The 23,006-nt window shown below is 40.2% G+C and overlaps 3 protein-coding genes across 3 annotated transcripts; all 3 read left to right on the top strand.

Annotated features, from left to right (window-relative positions):
• Positions 1–103: 103 nt before the first annotated feature.
• On the top strand, positions 104–2,545 carry LOC308075593 (protocadherin beta-15-like; the record flags this gene model as incomplete). Its single annotated transcript, XM_080415539.1, has 1 exon — positions 104–2,545. One exon carries the CDS (start codon positions 104–106, stop codon positions 2,543–2,545), a length of 2,442 nt encoding a protein of 813 aa, XP_080271665.1.
• A 4,039-nt stretch (positions 2,546–6,584) lies between these two features.
• On the top strand, positions 6,585–14,338 carry LOC308075592 (protocadherin beta-15-like; the record flags this gene model as incomplete). Its single annotated transcript, XM_080415538.1, has 3 exons — positions 6,585–7,062; positions 12,070–13,985; positions 14,324–14,338. The coding sequence occupies 3 exons, from the start codon at positions 6,585–6,587 to the stop codon at positions 14,336–14,338; spliced, it is 2,409 nt and encodes an 802-aa protein (XP_080271664.1).
• Positions 14,339–17,498: 3,160 nt separating this feature from the next.
• On the top strand, positions 17,499–20,187 carry LOC308075591 (protocadherin gamma-A6-like; the record flags this gene model as incomplete). The annotated part of the gene is made up of 2 exons (XM_080415537.1): positions 17,499–19,790; positions 20,161–20,187. The coding sequence occupies 2 exons, from the start codon at positions 17,499–17,501 to the stop codon at positions 20,185–20,187; spliced, it is 2,319 nt and encodes a 772-aa protein (XP_080271663.1).
• Between the last annotated feature and the right edge of the window lie 2,819 nt (positions 20,188–23,006).

The raw sequence follows: 23,006 nt of genomic DNA, 5'->3' as shown, positions 1-23,006 counted from the left end.
GTCAAAGCCAACCAAGAACTCCTACTCTGCTGACAACCTTTTAGCTGGGCATCAATATTTATTCATAAATACGTTCAATTACATCACTACTGCTGATACGAAGATGGTTAAGAAGAGGCTTTTAATTCAATGCTGCGGCTTTGTCTTTTCTCTTTTTTTCTTTCAATTTGCTCATGGCGACCTAAGCTACTCTATCCCGGAGGAGATGAAGCCCGGATCTGTTATTGGAAATATTGCCAAGGACCTCGGACTTGAAGTGGGTCGACTAGCTTCTCGTAAAGCTCGTCTTGATTTGAAAGAAAACGAGAGGAAATATTGTGATTTTAATGTTCGAAACGGGGATCTGATTGTTGCTGAGAGGATAGACCGAGAGAAGCTTTGTGGAGAAAAGCCTTCTTGTCTTTTGAAATTTGAGTTGCTCTTGGAGAGTCCTTTAGAATTACATCGTATATCACTTCAGATCCAAGACATCAATGATAATTCTCCTGTTTTCCCAAAAGATGTTATCAAATTAGAAATTAGAGAATCTGCTGTCAAAGGAGCTCGGTATCGCATTAATCCCGCCCATGATGCAGATATAGGCAATAATGCTGTTCAGAGCTATACACTGCAACGGAATGACAACTTTCTCTTGAATACACAGACAACAAGTGCCGGTAGGAAATATGGTGAATTAATTTTAGATAAAGAGTTAGACAGAGAGGAGCAGCAGGAAATTAAGTTAATACTGACGGCTCTAGATGGTGGTTCTCCACAGAGATCAGGTACTGTAGTCATACATGTCACTGTATTGGATGCTAATGATAACTCCCCGGTGTTCAGCCAGGCCGTCTATGAAGTTAGTCTACCTGAAAACTCGCCTTTAAAAACTCCAGTTATTACTGTAAGTGCAGCAGATGCAGACGAGGGTGTGAATGGAGTTGTTACATATGAATTTAGCCAAGTGTCAGAAATGTCACACACATTATTTTCGCTGGATCAAGCAACAGGAGAAATTATTGTAACAGGTGACATTGATTATGAAGAGGGATCCAAATATGAAATGTTTGTAGAGGCAAAAGATGGATATGGACTCTCTTCTGATGCAAAGGTTATTATAAGTATCACAGATATGAATGACAACGCCCCAGTTATATATCTAAAATCTCTGACTAGCCCCATACCAGAGAATGTGCCATCTGGTACAGAAGTAGGCATAATTAATGTCCATGATAGCGACTCAGAAAAGAACCAACAGATAATTTGCTCCATTCAGCAAAATGTTCCTTTTAAGCTCATTCCATCCATCAAAAACTATTATTCATTGGTGACAATAAGTGATCTGGACCGTGAACTAGTTTCTGATTACAACATTACAATAACTGCCACAGACAAGGGCTCTCCACCTCTGTCATCTTCTAAAATTATACAACTATCAGTGGGTGACATCAATGACAACCCACCTGGGTTTGAAAAACAATCATACAGTGCCTCTGTGACTGAAAATAACAAACCTGGATCCACCTTGTGTTCGGTTTCTGCTTTAGACCCTGACTGGCGACAAAATGGCACAGTGCTTTACTCTCTTTTTCCTGATGAGGTGAATGGTGCCCCTGTGACGTCTTACCTATCCATTAACGGAGACACAGGGGTGATCCACGCTGTGAGGTCATTTGATTATGAACAGTTCAAGAGTTTTAAAGTCCATGTGATAGCCAGAGACAATGGTTCTCCTCCTCTCAGCAGCAATGTGACTGTCAGTGTCTTCATATCAGATGGGAATGACAACTCTCCTCAGATACTGTACCCTGCCCTGGAGGGCAACTCTCTTATGACAGAGCTGGTCCCTAAAGCAGCCCTGGGGGGCTCTCTGGTGTCCAAGGTAATAGCAGTAGATGCAGACTCTGGACAAAATGCATGGCTGTCCTATCATATTGTCAAATCCACAGACCCAGGACTTTTCACTATTGGTCTTCACAGTGGAGAGATCAGGACACAGAGAGACATTTCTGAATCTGACAGCATGAAACAGAACCTCATTGTGGCAGTGAAAGATAATGGACAGCCTTCTCTCTCTGCTACCTGTCCCATATTTTTACTTATTTCTGACAACTTGGCTGAAGTTCCTGAACTTAAAGATATGTCTTATGACGAGAACAACTCTAAACTGACCTCGTATCTTATCGTTGCACTGGTGTCTGTGTCCACCTTTTTCCTGACCTTCATTATTGTCATCCTGGGTGTGAGATTTTGTCAAAGGAGAAAGCCCAGACTGTTGTATGATGGAGCGGTTGCCATCCCCAGTGCTTATCTCCCTCCAAATTATGCAGAAGTTGATGGAACTGGAACTTTACGCAGCACTTACAATTATGACGCCTATCTGACCACAGGGTCTAGAACCAGTGACTTCAAGTTCGTCCACTCTTATAATGACAACACTCTACCTGCAGACGACACTATGAGAAAATCTATAAATGATTTCGCTGAGGCTTTTGGAGACTCTGATGGGTCACCAGAGGTAAGAATCCATAGTTTGGATCAATATCAAGGACACGTTGTTAATTGATTGACATATACATACTTTTAAATGTCATGTTACCTGCCGTACCTTATATCGCATTATGATTATGATCATGGCACTATTGCGGCATTCTTCTATATCCTTTGTATGTTTTTTATTGCAGATACTACTATCTTTCTTTGTGTGTGGTCTAATACCCACATCCAGTATTTGATATCTTAGGCTACTATCCTTAATTTTATACTATACATTTCATTTGTTTTTTCTTTAAGACATTAATATATCATTTTTTTGGATATGGACGATTTTAATTTTCCTTTTTAATTCATTCATTCACTTCATTTCCTTTGTTTCTTTCGTGCAGAGTCCTCAGCAATGCACTTAGCATATTAACTGGTTATGTTTTAGATTTACACTACTTGTGTTGTTTTGATAAAGTTTTGTTCGATATGACGGATGAGAGATCAGTCTGAGATCATTTTTATTTGGAAAAATACATAATATAAAAAGTGAGGAAACTTTGAGCATAGTCACTTGAACATGGTGCTTGGAGTTTTTAGCTTTGTTCCTATTGATTTTGACTCATGAAAAGTAAATGATCACTCAAGCTTTTTGTCTGTATCTAAATGAGTTTCTGATAAATTGGAAATATAAATTTTTTTCTTGTATTTTTGCAAACCTTTCAATGAATAATTTTCAATGATTTGCCTTGCCAGAGCCTTTTACTCCTATATGCTTTAAATCTCTATCAATGCTGCTGACATTTTCTGAGCCCTTGAAAATAAAAACGCAGCAACAACTTGATTTGGTTGCAAATCTTATACTTATACAGTATTACTATCAGCTAAATACAAGTAGAAAATACACAAAACATACCTATCTACAGCGTATTTCCTTTCGTGCAATTTAACATTTTGTGATAAAGTGTCTGAACCGTGTTTTATAAAATGGATTGCATTAGGTCTGTGGATCTATTTGCATTTTGTCAGGTGTGCACATGTTGTAGTGATACATCCTATCTACTATGCTCTCCACATGAATCAACACAATACAGAGGCACAGAATGCTGTTGGAAACTGCTGGTTTAAAAGTGCTATTTTAGTCTTGTTAAAGGATGGAATATTATATTCAGTTGGAAACATATACTGTACATCTGTAGAAGATCAACTGTATTGTGCATTTGTGTATACTACTGCTGTTGTGAGGAAAGTTTAATTAGTTTCTAGAGAACTGGTGTCAGATTGTATATAATGTTACAATCACTACAACAGATGAGGGCCCTCCACCTCTGTCCTCCTTTAAAACTGCAGTTATTATCATTAGTATCAACAACCCTTGCATTTGAGGAACTGTTTTACACTGCCTACATGAAAATAACGAACGTTGTTCCACGTTATAAATTGTTCTTTCTGTGAACAATGTATCCTCTTTTACCTGGTGAGGGGAATAGTTTAATGGTGTCCTCCCTATTAACTGAGACATAATGGGGTTGATCAACAGGTAATTTGATTATGAACCCTTCAGGAGATTTAACATTCAAAACATTACCAGAGATAGTACAGCCTGCAGCGTAATACTCCTTCGGCAGCAAAGCGATTGTCAAAGTCTTGATAACAACATTATTGCTCTCCATGGGGAAATAATATCGGGTCTCAAAAGAACATTTGAGGCTTGAAACAGTATCTTATTTATGGAGTGAAAGATAACAGACATCCTTCTCTCTCTGCCATCTGTGTCATGTATTTACTTATTGAAGTTAACTTGGCTGAAGATCCAGAACTTAGAGATATGTCTCATTAAAAGAACAATTCTAAATATAAATCTTCATCATTGTTATGTGTGAGGTTTTGTCACAGGAGCAAAGCGAGACTGCCATGAATGAGCTTTTGCTATCCCCGGTACATTTTGACAACACTACTACAATTATGCTGCCTATATGTTGTCTTCTAGAACCAGAGTTTTTTTTGTGAGATCTTACAATGATAATCTGAATCCTCCAATCCACAATCTCAGAAAAAGTCAATTTCACTGAGGCATGTCAAGACTCAGCTGGGCTGCAAGAGGGAGGAATATGTTACTAGCCAACATGTGTCCATTTAGTTGGGACTAGTTCAAAAAATTATTCCCCCTACCATTTTTTCTTTTGTTTATGTTCAACTGGAACATCTGCAAAGGTGTCTCTACATATTGAACAAGAAGAAGTTCAATGGTTGTTGTTGTTTTTTTTTGTTTTTTTTCAACATATTTGATATAGTTATTGTCTAGTCAGCATATTATGTTTTTTCCAAAAGGTTGAAAGGTTTTGTTTTGAGTGAGGTGTTATGCCCAGTCTTGAGACAACATGAATAGGTCCCATCTTCCCCATGCCCCAAGCAGCCACAAAGACAAAACCGTTCTTGATATAAAGTATTTATTCACAAAAACAGTACTGTCATTTTGATGCTAATTATACTTTTGTACTTTTAGTCAACTTACATTTTGAATGCAGGCCTTTTACTTGTAATTGAGTATTTAATATCCTAGTGGTATTGCAACTTTTATTCACTAGCCTTCGTGCATTGCTGTGTGCATTCGTCTATATGCTTTGCATACAATATATTACTTGGTGTCGTGATGAATTAATATTCATCACATTTCTTTTGAACAAAACTCGAGTTCTTTTGTCTCTGTGTAATGTCGCTGTCTGTGGTGCTGATCCTGATCCCTCGATCTGCCTTTGCACTGCAATGTTAAGAAACAGATACAGCTCTGGTGCTTTGCGAATATTGTTTAGTGATTAGCAACCTGCCTCACTGGTTATATAAAGGTTAATTATAGAAAAACGTACGCACGTTTATAATAACACCAGACCATACCCGGTGAAGTGCACAGGCGAAAGTAGTTGCAAACGTGGGGTTATTGTTGCACGTCCTGTCGTGCGTCCTCCCCACGCGTCGTGCCGCCCCCCCCCCCTCCCCCCGCGTGTCCCGTTGCGGCCCCCCCGCCAGAGCCGTCCCCCCCCCGCCAACAAACACACACGCGCGCGCGTGCACACACACACACACACACACACACACACACACACACACACACACACACACACACACACACACACACACACACACACACACACACACACACACACACACACACACACACACACACACACGGTACATTCTCATGCAGCCAGAGCCATTCCCCCGCCACACACACACACACACACACACAGACACAGACACACACACACACACACACACACACACACACACACACACACACACACACACACACACACACACACACACACACACACACACACACACACACACACACACACACACACACACACACACACACACACACACACACACACACACATTTGTGTGGGTTTGGGCTCAGAGGTTTGGTCTCAGAGCCAGAGGTTTGTGGAATTATAGGAGGATTGGTGCCCGTTGTGAGCGTGACCACCGGCTTCGAATGCTATCAATGCATTGTGGCGTGACTCCCTTTTGGAACGCGTGTCTGTTCAGAGAAGGCCCGCAACTGTTAATTAAATCGACTTCACACTTAACACTTCAGTACATTGTGTCCTCAGTAATAACATACACCCCACCGCTAATATTGAAGTTGATCAGATGAACGGTCGAGATGTGCAAAGGACAGATCAAAAGCATACAGAGAGTTAACATTTCTGATGGATAATACAGACAGACAGACTTTTCTCAATATCGAAGGAAAGGTTTTCGTCATTTATGATGCAAAGTTATGTACAAGTCACTTGCTAACGTTAGTGTTGATGCAAATTCTGACTTTAAACACTATAATAGACTAGAGAGTTGAGATTGGTTTGCATGATTATAACCGTAGATCTGTTATGTGTCATTTGCACTCACGATGTCGCTGTACACCAGCAGAGTGAAATGCTCTATACGTAGCCTACTGTCTTCACCACCCACCAACGGGAACACGTAACTGAGGCATACAGTCTAGAATGTTGTCGAAAGCTGTTGTGGAAGCCAATCAAGAATTCATTGTCTGCTGATATTTTTTTAGTTGGATACTAATATCTATTAAGTACATCCAGGACATAACTGCTGTTACGAGGATGGTAGGGAAGGGGTATTTTCTTCAATGCTGTGGCTTTGTCTTTTTCCTTTTCGTGTTCCATTGCGCTCATGGTGACCTGAGCTATTCTATTCCGGAGGAAATGAAGGCAGGATCTGTTATTGGAAATATAGCCAAGGACCTCGGACTTGAACTGGGTCGACTAGCTGCTCGTAAAGCTCGTCTAGATATGGAAGGAAAGGAGTGGAAATATTTTGATTTCAATCTTCGAAATGGGGATCTTATCGTCGCGGAGAGGATGGACCGAGAGGAGCTTTGTGGAGAAAAGCCTTCTTGTCTTTTGAAATTCGAGTTGCTCTTGGAGAGTCCCTTAGAATTACATCGTATATCACTTCAGATCCAAGACATTAATGATAATTCACCTGTTTTCCCAAAAGAGGTTATCAAATTAGAAATTAGTGAATCTGCTGTCAAAGGAGCCCGGTATCGCATTAATGCCGCCCATGATGCAGATATAGGCAATAATGCCGTTCAGAGCTATACACTGCAACGCAATGATAACTTTGTCATGAAAATCCAGACGACAAATGCAGGTAGCAAATATGGTGAATTGATTTTAGATAAAGAGTTAGACCGAGAAGAGCAGCAGGAAATTAAATTAATACTGACGGCTCTAGATGGTGGTTCTCCACAGAGATCAGGTACTGTAATCCTACACGTCACTGTATTGGATGCTAATGATAACGCCCCGGTGTTCAGTCAGGCCGTCTATGAAGTTAGTCTACCTGAAAACTCACCTTTGAAAACTCCAGTTATTACTGTGAGTGCAACTGACGCAGACGAAGGTCTGAATGGAGTAGTGACATATGAATTTAGCCGAATGTCTGAAAAGTCACAAAAGTTGTTTTCCCTAGATCAGGCAACAGGAGAAATCATTGTAACAGGTGACATTGATTATGAAGAGGGATCCAAATATGAAATGTTTGTTGAGGCAAAAGATGGGTATGGTCTCTCTTCTGATGCAAAAGTTATTATAAGTATTACAGATCAGAATGACAACGCCCCAGTTGTACATCTAAAATCTCTGACTAGCCCCATACCAGAGAATGTGCCATCTGGTACAGAAGTGGGCATCATTAATGTAAATGACAGAGACTCAGAAAAGAACCAACAGATAATTTGCTCCATTCAGCAAAATGTTCCATTTAAGCTTCTTCCATCAATCAAAAACTATTATTCATTGGTGACAATAAGTGGACTAGACCGTGAACTAGTGTCTGATTACAACATTACAATAACTGCCACAGATAAGGGCTCTCCACCTCTGTCATCTTCTAAAATTATTCAGTTATCAGTAGGTGATATCAATGACAACCCACCTGCGTTTGAAGAACAATCATACAGTGCTTATGTGACTGAAAATAACAAACCTGGATCCACCTTGTGTTCGGTTTCTGCTTTAGACCTTGACTGGAGACAAAATGGAACTGTGATTTACTCTCTTTTTCCTGGTGAGGTGAATGGTGCCCCTGTGACCTCCTACCTATCCATTAACGGAGATACAGGGGTTATCCACGCTGTGAGGTCATTTGATTATGAACAGTTCAGGAGTTTTAAAGTCCATGTGATAGCCAGAGACAACGGTTCTCCTCCTCTCAGTAGCAATGTGACTGTCAGTGTCTTCATATCAGATGGGAATGACAACTCCCCTCAAATACTGTACCCCGCCCCAGAGGGCAACTCTCTTATGACAGAGCTGGTCCCCAAAGCAGCTCTGGGGGGCTCTCTGGTGTCCAAGGTAATAGCAGTAGATGCAGACTCTGGACAAAATGCATGGCTGTCCTATCATATTGTCAAATCCACAGACCCAGGACTTTTCACTATTGGTCTTCACAGTGGAGAGATCAGGACACAGAGAGACATTTCTGAATCTGACAGCATGAAACAGAACCTCATTGTGGCAGTGAAAGATAATGGGCAGCCTTCTCTCTCTGCTACCTGTCCCATGTATTTACTTATTTCTGACAACTTGGCTGAAGTTCCTGAACTTAAAGATATGTCTTATGACGAGAACAACTCTAAACTGACCTCGTATCTTATCGTTGCACTGGTGTCTGTGTCCACCTTTTTCCTGACCTTCATTATTGTCATCCTGGGTGTGAGGTTTTGTCAAAAGAGAAAGCCCAGACTGTTGTATGATGGAGCGGTTGCCATCCCCAGTGCTTATCTCCCTCCAAATTATGCAGAAGTTGATGGAACTGGAACTTTACGCAGCACTTACAATTATGACGCCTATCTGACCACAGGGTCTAGAACCAGTGACTTCAAGTTCGTCCACTCTTATAACGACAACACTCTGCCTGCAGACGACACTATGAGGAAATCTATAAATGATTTTGCTGAGGCTTTTGGAGACTCTGATGGGTCACCAGAGGTAAGAATTGTTATTTAAGGTCAATATGAGGGACATATTGTAACTTAATGGTTATATACTTTTCATCTTGTAAGTGTCATGTTACCTGCAGTACCTTCTAACACATTATGATCATGGCTCTATTTTGGCATTCTTCTATCCTTCAAATGTTTGTATTGCAGAATACTATCTGTCTTTGTCCGGTGGTCAGATGTCCACATCCAATGTATTGATGAGATTTATGTTTGATACTTTCCTTAATGTTATGGTACATTTAATTTGGTTTTGCTTTATGACATTAATCTCTAATTTTGTGGCTATAGATGTATATTTTATTTTTCCTTTTTAATTAATTCCATCACTTCCTCTCTTCATTTCTTCCATGTTTAGTTCTCAGCAATGCACTTCACATATTAGCTGGTTATGTTTAACTACTTGTGTAGTTTTGGTCAAGCTTTGTTTAGATATGATGGATGAGAGATCAGTCTGAGATAATTGTGAGGTGGCAAAAAAAAAGATAATACAAAAAGTGAGGTAACCTTGTAAAATATATTAGTGATTCAATCCAGGTCAAGGTTATCCACATTTGATTATAGTCACTTGAAAGTGGTGCTTGGATTTAAAATTATTTCTTTTTCAATATCATTTTACATTGTAGCTGAGTTTTGTTTTTGAAATCACTGATTTTGTTTAGCTTTTGCTGTAAGTGGTTTTCACTTATTTGTCAAGTAAGTGATCACTCAAGCTTTTTTTGTCTGTGTTACATGTCTCAGTGATTGTCTGATAAATTGGAAATATGATGTGTTCTGGTAATTTTGCAAACATATTCCTCTCACTAAAATTGACATCTAAAGTTTGCATTTTTTTACAAAATGCGGCAAATCAAGAACGCAGTGTCTGATTGCGGTCAAACTTTGCACACACATTCACATTATGTTGCGGAACAAATGCCACCCTTTTAACATTGGCCTGTTATAGCGCCACCAGCAGGTCTGATTTAGCCAAACGCATTTTTGGAACACAATGCCTCAAATCATGAATACCGTGTCCGATTGCCATGCAAGGCCTAAGAAAAAATGGCACCCTTTTCACATTGGCCTATTATATTGCCACCAGGAGGCCTGGCGAAGACCAGGTCAGATTTGTTTTATTAATTCTGAGAGAATTTCTTTCGTCATAGTGATGCGACCTTAGGTGCAAGTAACTTGTTTACATTTTTGTTGTAGTTGGAAATTCTTAGAATTAAAGACTAACAGAGTAGAGAGATAGGTTTGCACCAGCAGAGTGAAATGCTTGAAGCCTGCTGTCTTCACCACCCACCAGCATGAACACATAAGACATAACAGACACACACACACACACACACACACACACACACACACACACACACACACACACACACACACACACACACACACACACACACACACACACACACACACACACACACACACACACACACACACACACACACACACACACACACACACACACACTCTTTTTGTGTGTGAGCCTGTGCAAACTGTGGCCTCAGTTTCCTGTTCTTCGCTGACAAGACTCAATGGCACCTGGTGTGGTGTTGCGCTGCTATATCTGCGTCAAGGCTTGGCGTGTTGTGTGTTCATAGATGCTCTTCTGGTAACTCAGTTTTAACAAGTGCTTATTTGAGTTACTGTTGCCTTTCTATCAGCTCGAACCAGTCTGGCCATTCTCCTCCGACCTCAGGAACCTCTGTTTTCCGAAATACTCAGACCAACAACCATGCCACATTAGAAATCATTTAAATCTCATTTCTCCCCCATTCTGACGCTTAGCTTGGTTTGAACTGCAGCAGATTCTTTTGGCCTTGTGTGCATGCCTAAAGGCTTTGAGTTGTAATTGACTGATTAGAAATATTCCTTAAGATGCAGCTGGACAACAGGGCTGACACGCACGCACGCACGCACTTACGCATGCATGCACACAGGCACACACACACACACACACACACACACACACACACACACACACACACACACACACACACACACACACACACACACACACACACACACACACACACACACACACACACACACACACACACACACACACACACACAGCTCAACAAGTCTGCTTCCCCCCTCTGCTTACTGTCGCTGTCCATGGTGCTGAATTCCTCTGTGCACTCTGTATTATCATGGGTCAGATGGACGTGTTGCTTTGGTACTTTGGACATTTTGCTTTCGGTTTAGATAAGAGATACATGACCTGCCAGGTTTAATAAAGGTTAAATGAAAAACTAAAAGTTAGGTGCGAGTACTTTATAACAATTGTGGGTGCACATTTTAAAGTTAAAGGCTGGTCAAAAAAATAAGTTTATCAGTTTGCATAAATTGCAATATGCCCTTGGATCTGTTGTGTGGCATGTGTCCTCACGGTGTCACTATACACCAACAGAGTGAAATGGTCAAAGTAATATCTTCAGTACCCACTGAGATGACCACATAGCTGAGGCATAAAATCTAGAACGTTGTCGAAAGCTGTTGAAAGCCAAGTAAGAACTCATAGTCTGTTGAGATATTACCTTTTAGTTGGATATAAATACTTATTTGGTCACGTTCAACCTCAGAGGATACAATTGCTGGTGCGAAGATGGTTAAGAATGGGCATTTAATTCAATGCTGCGGCTTTGTCTTTTTTCTTGTTTTGTTCCAATTTGCTCATGGCGACCTAAGCTACTCTATCGCGGAGGAGATGAAGCCCGGATCTGTTATTGGAAATATAGCCAAGGACCTCGGACTTGAAGTGGGTCGACTAGCTTCTCGTAAAGCTCGTCTTGACGTGAAAGAAAACGAGAGGAAATATTGTGATTTCAATTTTCGAAACGGGGATCTGATTGTCGCTGAGAGGATAGACCGTGAGGAGCTTTGTGGAGAAAAGCCTTCTTGTCTTTTGAAATTCGACTTGCTCTTGGAGAGTCCTTTGGAATTACACCGTATATCACTTAAAATACAAGACATTAATGATAATTCACCCGTTTTCCCAAAAGATGTTATCAAATTAGAAATTAGAGAATCTGCTGACAAAGGAGCTCGGTATCGCATTAATGCCGCCCATGATGCAGATATAGGCAATAATGCCGTTCAGAGATATACACTGCAAAGGAATGACCATTTTGTTTTGAATACCCAAACAACCAGTGCCGGTAGCAAATATGGTGAATTAATTTTAGATAAAGAGTTAGACCGAGAGGAGCAGCAGGATATTAAGTTAATGCTGACGGCTCTAGATGGTGGTTCTCCACAGAGATCAGGTACTGTAGTCATACATGTCACTGTATTGGATGCTAATGATAACTCCCCGGTGTTTAGCCATGCTGTCTATGAAGCTAGTCTGCCTGAAAACTCGCCTTTAAAAACTCTAGTTATTACAGTGAGTGCAACAGACGCAGACGAGGGTGTGAATGGAGTAGTGACATATGAATTTAGCCGATTTTCTGAAAAGTCCAGGAAATTGTTTTCCTTAGATCAGGCAACTGGAGAAATTATTGTAACAGGTGACATTGATTATGAAGAGGGATCCAAATATGAAATGTTTGTAGAGGCAAAAGATGGATATGGTCTCTCTTCTGATGCAAAAGTTATTATAAGTATTACTGATATGAATGACAATGCCCCAGTTATATATGTAAAATCTCTGACTAGCCCCATACCAGAGAATGTGCCATCTGGTACAGAAGTTGGCATCCTTAACGTGCATGATAGAGACTCAGAAAAGAACCAACAGATCATTTGCTCCATTCAGCAAAATGTTCCCTTTAAGCTCATTCCATCTATCAAAAACTATTATTCATTGGTGACAATAAGTGATCTGGACCGGGAACTAGTGTTTGATTACAACATTACAATAACTGCCACAGACAAGGGCTCTCCACCTCTGTCATCCTCTAAAACTATTCACCTATCAGTAGGCGACATCAACGATAACCCACCTGTGTTTGAAGAACAATCATACAGTGCCTATGTGACTGAAAATAACAAACCTGGATCCACCTTGTGTTCGGTTTCTGCTTTAGACCCTGACTGGCGACAAAATGGCACAGTGATTTACTCTCTTTTTCCTGGTGAGGTGAACGGTGCCCCTGTGACGTCCTACATGTCCATTAACGGAGACACAGGGGCAATCCACGCTGTGAGGTCATTTGATTATGAACAATTCAGGAGTTTTAAAGTCCATGTGATTGCTAGAGACAACGGTTCTCCTCCTCTCAGTAGCAATGTGACTGTCAGTGTCTTCATATCAGATGGGAATGACAACTCTCCTCAGATACTGTACCCCGCCCTGGACGGCAACTCTCTTATGACAGAGCTGGTCCCCAAAGCAGCTCTGGGGGGCTCTCTGGTGTCCAAGGTAATAGCAGTAGATGCAGACTCTGGACAAAATGCATGGCTGTCCTATCATATTGTCAAATCCACAGACCCGGGACTTTTCACTATTGGTCTCCACAGTGGAGAGATCAGGACACAGCGGGACATTTCTGAATCTGACAACATGAAACAGAACCTCATTGTAGCAGTGAAAGATAATGGACAGCCTTCTCTCTCTGCTACCTGTCCCATATATTTACTTATTTCTGACAACTTGGCTGAAGTTCCAGAACTTAAAGATATGTCTTATGACGAGAACAACTCTAAACTGACCTCGTATCTTATCGTTGCACTGGTGTCTGTGTCCACCTTTTTCCTGACCTTCATTATTGTCATCCTGGGTGTGAGGTTTTGTCAAAGGAGAAAGCCCAGACTGTTGTATGATGGAGCGGTTGCCATCCCCAGTGCTTATCTCCCTCCAAATTATGCAGAAGTTGATGGCACAGGAACTTTACGCAGCACTTACAATTATGACGCCTATCTGACCACAGGGTCTAGAACCAGTGACTTCAAGTTTGTCCACTCGTATAACGACAACACCCTGCCTGCAGACGACACTATGAGGAAATCTATAAATGATTTTGCAGAGGCTTTTGGAGACTCTGATGGGTCACCAGAGGTAAGAATTGTTAGTTTAGATCAATATCAGGGGCATATTATAACTTAATGGTTTTTCATCTGGAAAATATCATGTTACTTGCGGTACCTTTTATCACATAATGATCATGACATTTTGGCATTCTTCTATATCCTTATATTTATATTGCAGAATGCTTTCATTGTCTGGTAGTCAGATGTCCACATGCAGAGATTTTGATGAGATATCTGTTTGCTACGTTCCTTGTACACTTTATTTGGTTTTGCTTTAAGACATTAATCTATCATTTTGTGGATATGGACGTATATTTATGTTTTACTTTTAAATTCACTCACTTCATCTCTGTTTCTTCTGTGTAGAGTCCACAGCAATGAACTTCATATATTAGCTTGTTATGTTTTACTTTTACTCTACTTGTGTTGTTTTGGTAAGGTTTAGATAAGATGGATGAGTGATTAGTCTGAGATAATTGGGAGTTGGCAAGAATAAATGTTAATATTAAAAATGTTGAAACCTTGAAAATATATTAGTGATTCAATCCAAGTCACGGTTATCCACAATTGAGCATAGTCACTTGAACGTGGTGCGTGGATACATTTAAAAATGTCAGTTTAATTTTACATTGAAATTTGTATTTGAAAAGGCTGAGTTTTTTTTTTAATCACAGATTTTTGTTAAGATTTTGTTCCTAGTGATTTCACTCATGTGTCAAGTAAGTGATCCCTCAAGCGTTCTTGTCTTTGTTACATGTCTAAGTGATTGTCTGATACATTGGAAATGGGATGTTCAATTATTTGCCTTGTCAGAGCCTTGTAATCCTCTTGCTTTATATCTCTTATCTGAGCCCTTGAAAATAAAAACGCAGCAACAGCTTGCTTTGGTTTCAAATCCTATCAGTAAACACCTCTAAATGCAAGTAGAAGCATATTTATTTTCATACATTTCAAAAATGTGTGATCAAATGCTTGAACCATTTGTTGTCACTAAACATTAGTGAAGCAGTGATGCATCCGAGGCAGAGTGTACAATGCTGTTGGAAACTGGTTTAAAAGTGCTCTATTAGTGTTGTTAAAATGATGTAGTATTACAATTTAGTTAGAAACATCTGTAGAAGATCAACTGTATTGTGGATTTGTGGATACCACTACTGTTGTGAGGATTGTTGACTTGGTATTTTCCTCAAAGTTTGACCTTTTACCTTTTCCTTGCTACATTACACTCATGGCGACCTGAGTTATTCTATTCTGAAGCTTTCCTTACTAATACAGCCAAGGACCTCAGACTTGTGGTTGGCAAAGCATCTGCTCATAAACTTTGTGTTGATATATATAATTACAAAGACTATTGAGAGATATTCATCTTTGAATCAGAGAGGATATACAGAGAGAATACTGTTCATCCATTTGACTTCTCACTCAAAACTGCAGTATATTGGTCCTCAGTAATACACCCGCTGTGAAGTTGATCAGATGAACTGTCGAGATGTTTGAACTAAGGACAATCTGACAGACATACCAGAATAGAGAGAGACTGGAATTTAATGATAGAGACAGGCTCTCTATCATCAGAGACACAGACAGACAGACAGACAGACAGACAGACAGACAGACAGACAGACAGACAGACAGACAGACCTTTACTAGTCCTGAGGGAAATCCTTTCTTCATAGTGATGCAACCTTAGGTGCAAGTAACTTGTTTACATTTTTATTGGATCCGATTTCCCATATTCCATCCTGATTGCCTACGATTGGCTTCCAAAGTATGCAGTTTGCAGAATGAGTTCGTTTTGAACAAAATGCCTCAAATCATGAACGCAGCATGCAATTTCGGTGAAATTTTCCACGCATTCCCACTAGGTAAGGAAGAAATGCCACCCTTTTCACATTGGCCTGTTATAGCGCTACCAGCAGGTCTAAATTAGCTAAACCCATTTTTGGAACAAAATGCCTCAAATGATGAATGCAGTGTCCGATTGCCAAAGGCCTAAGAAGAAATGACACCCTATTCACATTGTTCTATTATAGCGCCACCAGGAGGCCACAATAACCTACCTGACCTGGCAGAGACCTGTGCTCCGAGGAGCACTTTTTTCTAGTTGTCATTGTAATTATTACAGAACATTTGTTTTATTTTTGAGCCATGTGCAAACTGAAGCCTCGTTTCCTGTTCTTGGCTGACAGGACTAAGGAGTGGCACCTGGTGTGGTGTTGTGCTGCTGTAGCTTATCTGCCTCAAGGTTTGATGTGTGTGTTCAGAGATGCTCTTCTGCATACCACGGTTTTAAGAGTGGTTATTTGAGTTACTCTTGCCTTTCTATCAGCTCGAACCAGTCTTGCCATTTTCCTCTGACCTCAAAACTTCTGCTCACTGGATGTATTTAAATTTGTTTGCAAAATACTCTGTAAACCCTGGAAATGGTTGTGCATGAAAGTCTCAACAGATCAGCTGTTTCTGAAATACTCAGACCAGCCCGTTTGGCATCAACACCACATAAAAAATTACTTCAATCACATTTTTCCCCATTCTGACTGTTGGTTTGAACTGTAGCAGATCATTTTGACCTCGTGTGCATGCCTAAAGGCTTTGATTGGCTAATTAGAAGAGTCCCTTAAGGTCCTTGCACACTGGTGCGTCTTTTCGTTGCGTTTTTTTTTTTTTCATTGTTTTTTCAATTTTTTTCATTGTTGTAAAAAAAACGCAACGAAAAGACGCACCAGTGTGCAAGGACCTTTAAGCTTTAGCTATACAAGTTGTGTGTGTGTGTGTGTGTGTGTGTGTGTGTGTGTGTGTGTGTGTGTGTGTGTGTGTGTGTGTGTGTGTGTGTGTGTGTGTGTGTGTGTGTGTGTGTGTGTGTGTGTGTGTGTGTGTGTGTGTGTGTGTGTGTGTGTGTGTGAGAAACGCATGTAAAGGCTGCTTTCCTCTCTCTACTTACTGTCGCTGTCCATGGTGCTGAATTCCTATTTGCACTCTATATTATTATGGATCTGATGGGCCTATTGTTGTGATACTTTGCAACCTTTTCTTTCGGTTTTGATTAGAGAAAAATGACCTGCCAGGTTAAATAAAAGTTAAATGGTAAAACAAAAAGTTAGGTGCGAGTCCTTTGTAACATTTATGGATGCAAATTCTTAGAGTTAAAGGTTGGCAAACAAGATTAGTTTATTGTTTGTATAGATTGCAATATACCCTTGGATCTGTTGTGTGGCATGTGTCCTCACGGTGTCGCTATACACCAACAGAGTGACATTGTCCAAATAATGTCTTCATTTCCCACTGACATGATCACACATAGCTGAGGCATAACAACTAGAATGTTGTAGAAAGCTGAAGCCAAGCAAGAACTCGTAGTGTGTTGAAATATTACCTGTAAGTTGGGTATTAATATTTATTCATAAATACGTTCAAATACATCACTACTGCTGTTACGAAGATGGTTAAGAAGAGGCATTTAATTCAATGCTGCGGCTTTGTCTTTTTTCTTTTTTTGTTCCAATGTGCTCATGGCGACCTAAGCTACTCTATTGCGGAGGAGATGAAGCCCGGATCTGTTGTTGGAAATATAGCCAAGGACCTCGGACTTGAAGTGGGTCGACTAGCTTCTCGTAAAGCTCGTCTTGATTTGAGTGAAAACGAGAGGAAATATTGTGATGTCAATGTTCGAAACGGGGATCTGATTGTCGCGGAGAGGATAGACCGAGAGGAGCTTTGTGGAGAAAAGCCTTCATGTCTTTTAAAATTCGAGTTGATCTTGGAGAGTCCTTTAGAATTACATCGCATATCAATACAGATCCAAGACATTAATGATAATTCACCCGTTTTCCAAAAGGATGTTATCAAGCTAGAAATTAGAGAATCGGCTGTCAAAGGAGCTCGGTATCGCATTAATCCCGCCCATGATGCAGATATAGGCAATAATGCTGTTCAGAGCTATGCACTGCAACGGAATGACAACTTTCTCTTGAATACACAGACAACCAATGCCGGTAGGAAATATGGTGAATTAATTTTAGATAAAGAGTTGGACAGAGAGGAGCAGCAGGTCATTAAGTTATTGCTGACGGCTCTAGATGGTGGTTCTCCACAGAGATCAGGTACTGTAGTCATACACGTCACTGTATTGGATGCTAATGATAACGCCCCAGTGTTTAGCCAGGCCGTTTATGAAGTTGGTCTACCTGAAAACTCACCTTTAAAAACTCCAGTCATTACTGTGAGTGCAACAGACGCAGACGAGGGTCTGAATGGAGTAGTTACATATGAATTTAGCCAAGTGTCTGAAAAGTCAGGCAAATTATTTTCGCTGGATCAGTTAACAGGAGAAATAATTGTAATAGGTGACATTGATTATGAAGAGGGATCCAAATATGAAATGTTTGTCGAGGCAAAAGATGGATATGGTCTCTCTTCTGATGCAAAAGTAATTATAAGTATTACAGATATGAATGACAACGCTCCAGTTATATATCTAAGATCTTTGACAAGCCCCATACCAGAGAATGTGCCATCTGGTACAGAAGTGGGCATCCTTAACGTAAATGATAGAGACTCAGAAAAGAACCAACAGATCATTTGCTCCATTCAGCTAAATGTTCCCTTTAAGCTCATTCCATCCATCAAAAACTATTATTCATTGGTGACAATAAGTGATCTGGACCGTGAACTAGTGTCTGATTACAACATTACAATAACTGCCACAGACAAGGGCTCTCCACCTCTGTCATCTTCTAAAACTATTCACTTATCAGTAGGTGACATCAACGACAACCCGCCTGTGTTTGAAGAACAATCATACAGTGCCTATGTGACTGAAAATAACAAACCTGGATCCACCCTGTGTTCGGTTTCTGCTTTAGACCCTGACTGGCGACAAAATGGCACAGTGATTTACTCTCTTTTTCCTGGTGAGGTGAACGGTGCCCCTGTGACGTCCTACCTATCCATTAACGGAGACACAGGGGTGATCCACGCAGTGAGGTCATTTGATTATGAACAGTTCAGGAGTTTTAAAGTCCATGTGATTGCCAGAGACAATGGTTCTCCTCCTCTCAGCAGCAATGTGACTGTCAGTGTCTTCATATCAGATGGGAATGACAACACCCCTCAAATACTGTACCCCGCCCCGGACGGCAACTCTCTTATGACAGAGCTGGTCCCCAAAGCAGCTCTGGGGGGCTCTCTGGTGTCCAAGGTAATAGCAGTAGATAAAGACTCTGGACAAAATGCATGGCTGTCCTATCATATTGTCAAATCCACAGACTCAGGACTTTTCACTATTGGTCTCCACAGTGGAGAGATCAGGACACAGCGGGACATATCTGAATCTGACAGCATGAAACAGAACCTCATCATAGCAGTGAAAGATAATGGACAGCCCTCTCTCTCTGCTACCTGTCCCATATATTTACTAATTTCTGACAACTTGGCTGAAGTTCCAGAACTTAAAGATATGTCTTATGACGAGAACAACTCTAAACTGACCTTGTATCTTATCGTTGCACTGGTGTCTGTGTCCACCTTTTTCCTGACCTTCATTATTGTCATCCTGGGTGTGAGGTTTTGTCAAAGGAGAAAGCCCAGACTGTTGTATGATGGAGCGGTTGCCATCCCCAGTGCTTATCTCCCTCCAAATTATGCAGAAGTTGATGGCACCGGAACTTTACGCAGCACTTACAATTATGACGCCTATCTGACCACAGGGTCTAGAACCAGTGACTTCAAGTTTGTCCACTCTTATAATGACAACACTCTGCCTGCAGACGACACTATGAGGAAATCTATAAATGATTTTGCTGAGGCTTTTGGAGACTCTGATGGGTCACCAGAGGTAAGAATTGTTAGTTTAGATCAATGTCAAGGACATATTATAACTTAATTGTTTTTCATCTTGTAAATATCATCTTACTTGCAGTACCTTTTATCACATAATGATCATGACAGTTTTGGCATTCTTCTATATCCTTTGAATATTTGCATTGCAGAATGCTACTATCTGTCATTGTCTGGTGGTCAGATGTCCACATACAATCTTTGATGAGATATCTGTTTGCTACTTTCCTTAATGTTATGGTACACTGTATTTGGTTTTGCTTTAGGACATTAATCTATCATTTTACATATATCTGGATATCGACATATATTCAAAATTTCCTTTTAAATTCACTCTCTCACTTCATCTCTATGTTTCTTCCATGTAGTCCTCAGCAATGTACTTCATATATTAGCTTGTTATGTTTTACTTTTACTCTACGTATGGTGTTTTGTTAAAGTTGTGTTTGGATACGATGGATGAGTGATGAGTTGAGGTAAAAAATGAGGAAATCTTATATCTAAATATATTAGTGATTCAAACCAAGTCACGGTTATCGACATTATAACATATAGTCACTTGAACATGGTGCGTGGATTTTACATTTTATTTTTCCAGTTTAATTTTATATTTTAGTTGTTCTAGTATTTGAAAAGGCTGAATTTTCTTTCGTAAATCACTGATTTTTGATTAGCTTTTGTTCCTAGTGATTTTCACTCATGTGTCAAGTAAGTGATCCCTCAAGAGTTCTTGTCTGTGTGATTGTCTGATAAATTGGAAAATGTATGTTCAATTATTTGGCTTGTCAGAGCCTTGTACTCCTATTGCTTTATATCTCTTTATATCTGAGCCCTTGAAAATAAAAATGCAGTAACAGCTTGCTTTGGTTTCAAATCGTATCAGTACAGTATATACCGTTAAATACAAGTAGAAAAGACATATCACCTATTTACAGCATACAGTATTTATTTTCATACAATTCTAAATTGAGTGATCAAAAATCTGAACCGTTTGCATTACGTCTGTGGAGCTATTTGCATTTTATCATGTGCACGCACACGTGTTGTCACTAAATATTAGTGGAGCATGGTGATGCATCTTATCTACTTTGCTTACCACTCACTAACATGAATCAACAAAATACAGAGGCACAGTGTACAATGCTGTTGGAAACTGGTTTAAAAAATTGTTAAAATTATGTAATATTATAATTTAGTTTGAAACACAGAATATCAACTGTATTGTGGATTTGTGGATACCACTACTGTTGATGATTGACTTGGTATTTTCCTCAAAGTTTGACCTTTGACCTTTTCCTTGCTACATTGCACTCATGGCGACCTGAGTTATTCTATTCTGAAGCTGTCCTTACTAATACAGCCAAGGACCTCAGACTTGTTGTTGGAAAAGCATCTGCTCATAAACTTTGTGTTGTTATATAGAACTACAAAGACTATTGAGATATTCATCTTAGAATATAGGATATACAGAGAGAATACTGTTCATCCATTTGACTTCTCACTCAACACTGCAGTATATTGGTCCTCAGTAATACACCCGCTGTGAAGTTGATCAGATGAACGGTCGAGATGTGTGAACTAAGGACAATCTGACAGACATACCAGAATAGAGAGAGACTGGGATTTACTGTTAGATAAATAATACAAATTATTACATTACACAGACAGACAGACAGACCTTTACTAGTCCTGAGGGAAATGCTTTCATCATAGTGATGCAACCTTAGGTGCAAGTAACTTGTTTACATTTTTATTCTAGATGAACATTCTTAAAATTAAAGGCTAAGAGAGTAGAGAGTTGAAATGAGGTACATTGAATTGCATTATAACCGTGGAACTGTTGGGTCATTTGCACTCTTGTGTCGCACATTGTGTCAACCGACAGACAGACAGACAGACAGACAGACAGACAGACAGACAGACAGACAGACAACTAGAAAAAGTGTTACTCGGAGCACAGGTCTCCACCAGGTCAGGTAGGTTGTTGTGGGCTCCTGGTGGCGCTATAATAGGCCAATGTGAAAAGGGTGGCATTTCTTCTTAGGCCTTTCAATCGGACACTGCATTCATGATTTGAGGCATTTTGTTCTAAAAATGTGTTTTGCTAAATTAGACCTGCTGGTGGCGCTATAACAGGCCAATGTGAATGTGAAAAGGGGAAATTTCTTCCTCGGCCTAGTGGGAATCTGCATGCAAAATTTCACGGAAATTGCACACTGCGTTCATGTTTTGAGGCATTTTGTTCAAAACTGACCAATCCTGCAAACTTTGGAAGCCACTGTAAGCCAAATAGGATGGAATATGAAATATCGGACAGATCCATCAGAATCACATGACTATGGAGATACTGTGTACCAATTTGCGTGTTTTTTTGACAGAATCTGAAGGAATAATCTCCAAAAATGTATTTTACATAAGTCGGCCTCCTGGTGGCACTGTAAAAAGCAGATGTGAACTTGAAAAGGTGCTCCTCGGAGCACAGGTCTCCGCCAGGTCAGGTAGGTTATTTTGGCCTCCTGGTGGCACTATAATAGGCCAATGTGAAAAGGGTGCCATTTCTTCCTAGGCCGTGCACGGCAATCGGACACTGCATTCATGAATTGAGGCATTTTGTTCTAAAAATGTGTTTTGCTAAATTTCACCTGCTGGTTAGCGCTACAACAGGCCAATGTTAAAAGGGTGGCATTTGTTCCTCAACATAGTGTGAATGTGTGTGCAAAGTTTCACCGCAATCAGACGCTGCGTTCATGATTTGCGGCATTTTGTTCAAAACAAGGCACTACTGCAAACTTTAGATGTTAATCTTAGCCAATCAGGATGGAATATGAAAAATCAAACAGATCCGTCTTGATCACATGACTATAGAGATCATGTGTACCGATTTGCGTGAAATTTGGATAAAATGGGAAGGAGTAATATAAAAAAAAAGTTTTACATAAGTCGGCCTCTTGGTGGCGCTATAAAAGGCAGATGTGAAAAATGCAGGGCAAAGGTTTTTCCTTGGCCTCTAGGGAGTGCGCATACAAAGTTTTGTACAGATTGGTGCAGTTATAGGAATCGGCCTGTTATGGCGCCACCATGAGGCTGATTTGAAAAATTTGAAGTGGCATTTCTTCCTCGGCATAGTGGGAATGTGCGTGCAGAATTTCAGGGAAATTGCATGCTGTGATCATGATTTGAGGCATTTTGTTCAAAACGGAGCACTCATGCAAAC

This window comes from Gymnoscopelus braueri (assembly GCF_963280865.1).
Source record: "Gymnoscopelus braueri genome assembly, chromosome: 20".
In the NCBI taxonomy this organism is placed as follows: domain Eukaryota; kingdom Metazoa; phylum Chordata; class Actinopteri; order Myctophiformes; family Myctophidae; genus Gymnoscopelus; species Gymnoscopelus braueri.
The sequence above is the reverse complement of the archived record's forward strand: the minus strand, read 5'-3'. Positions and strand labels throughout refer to the sequence as shown.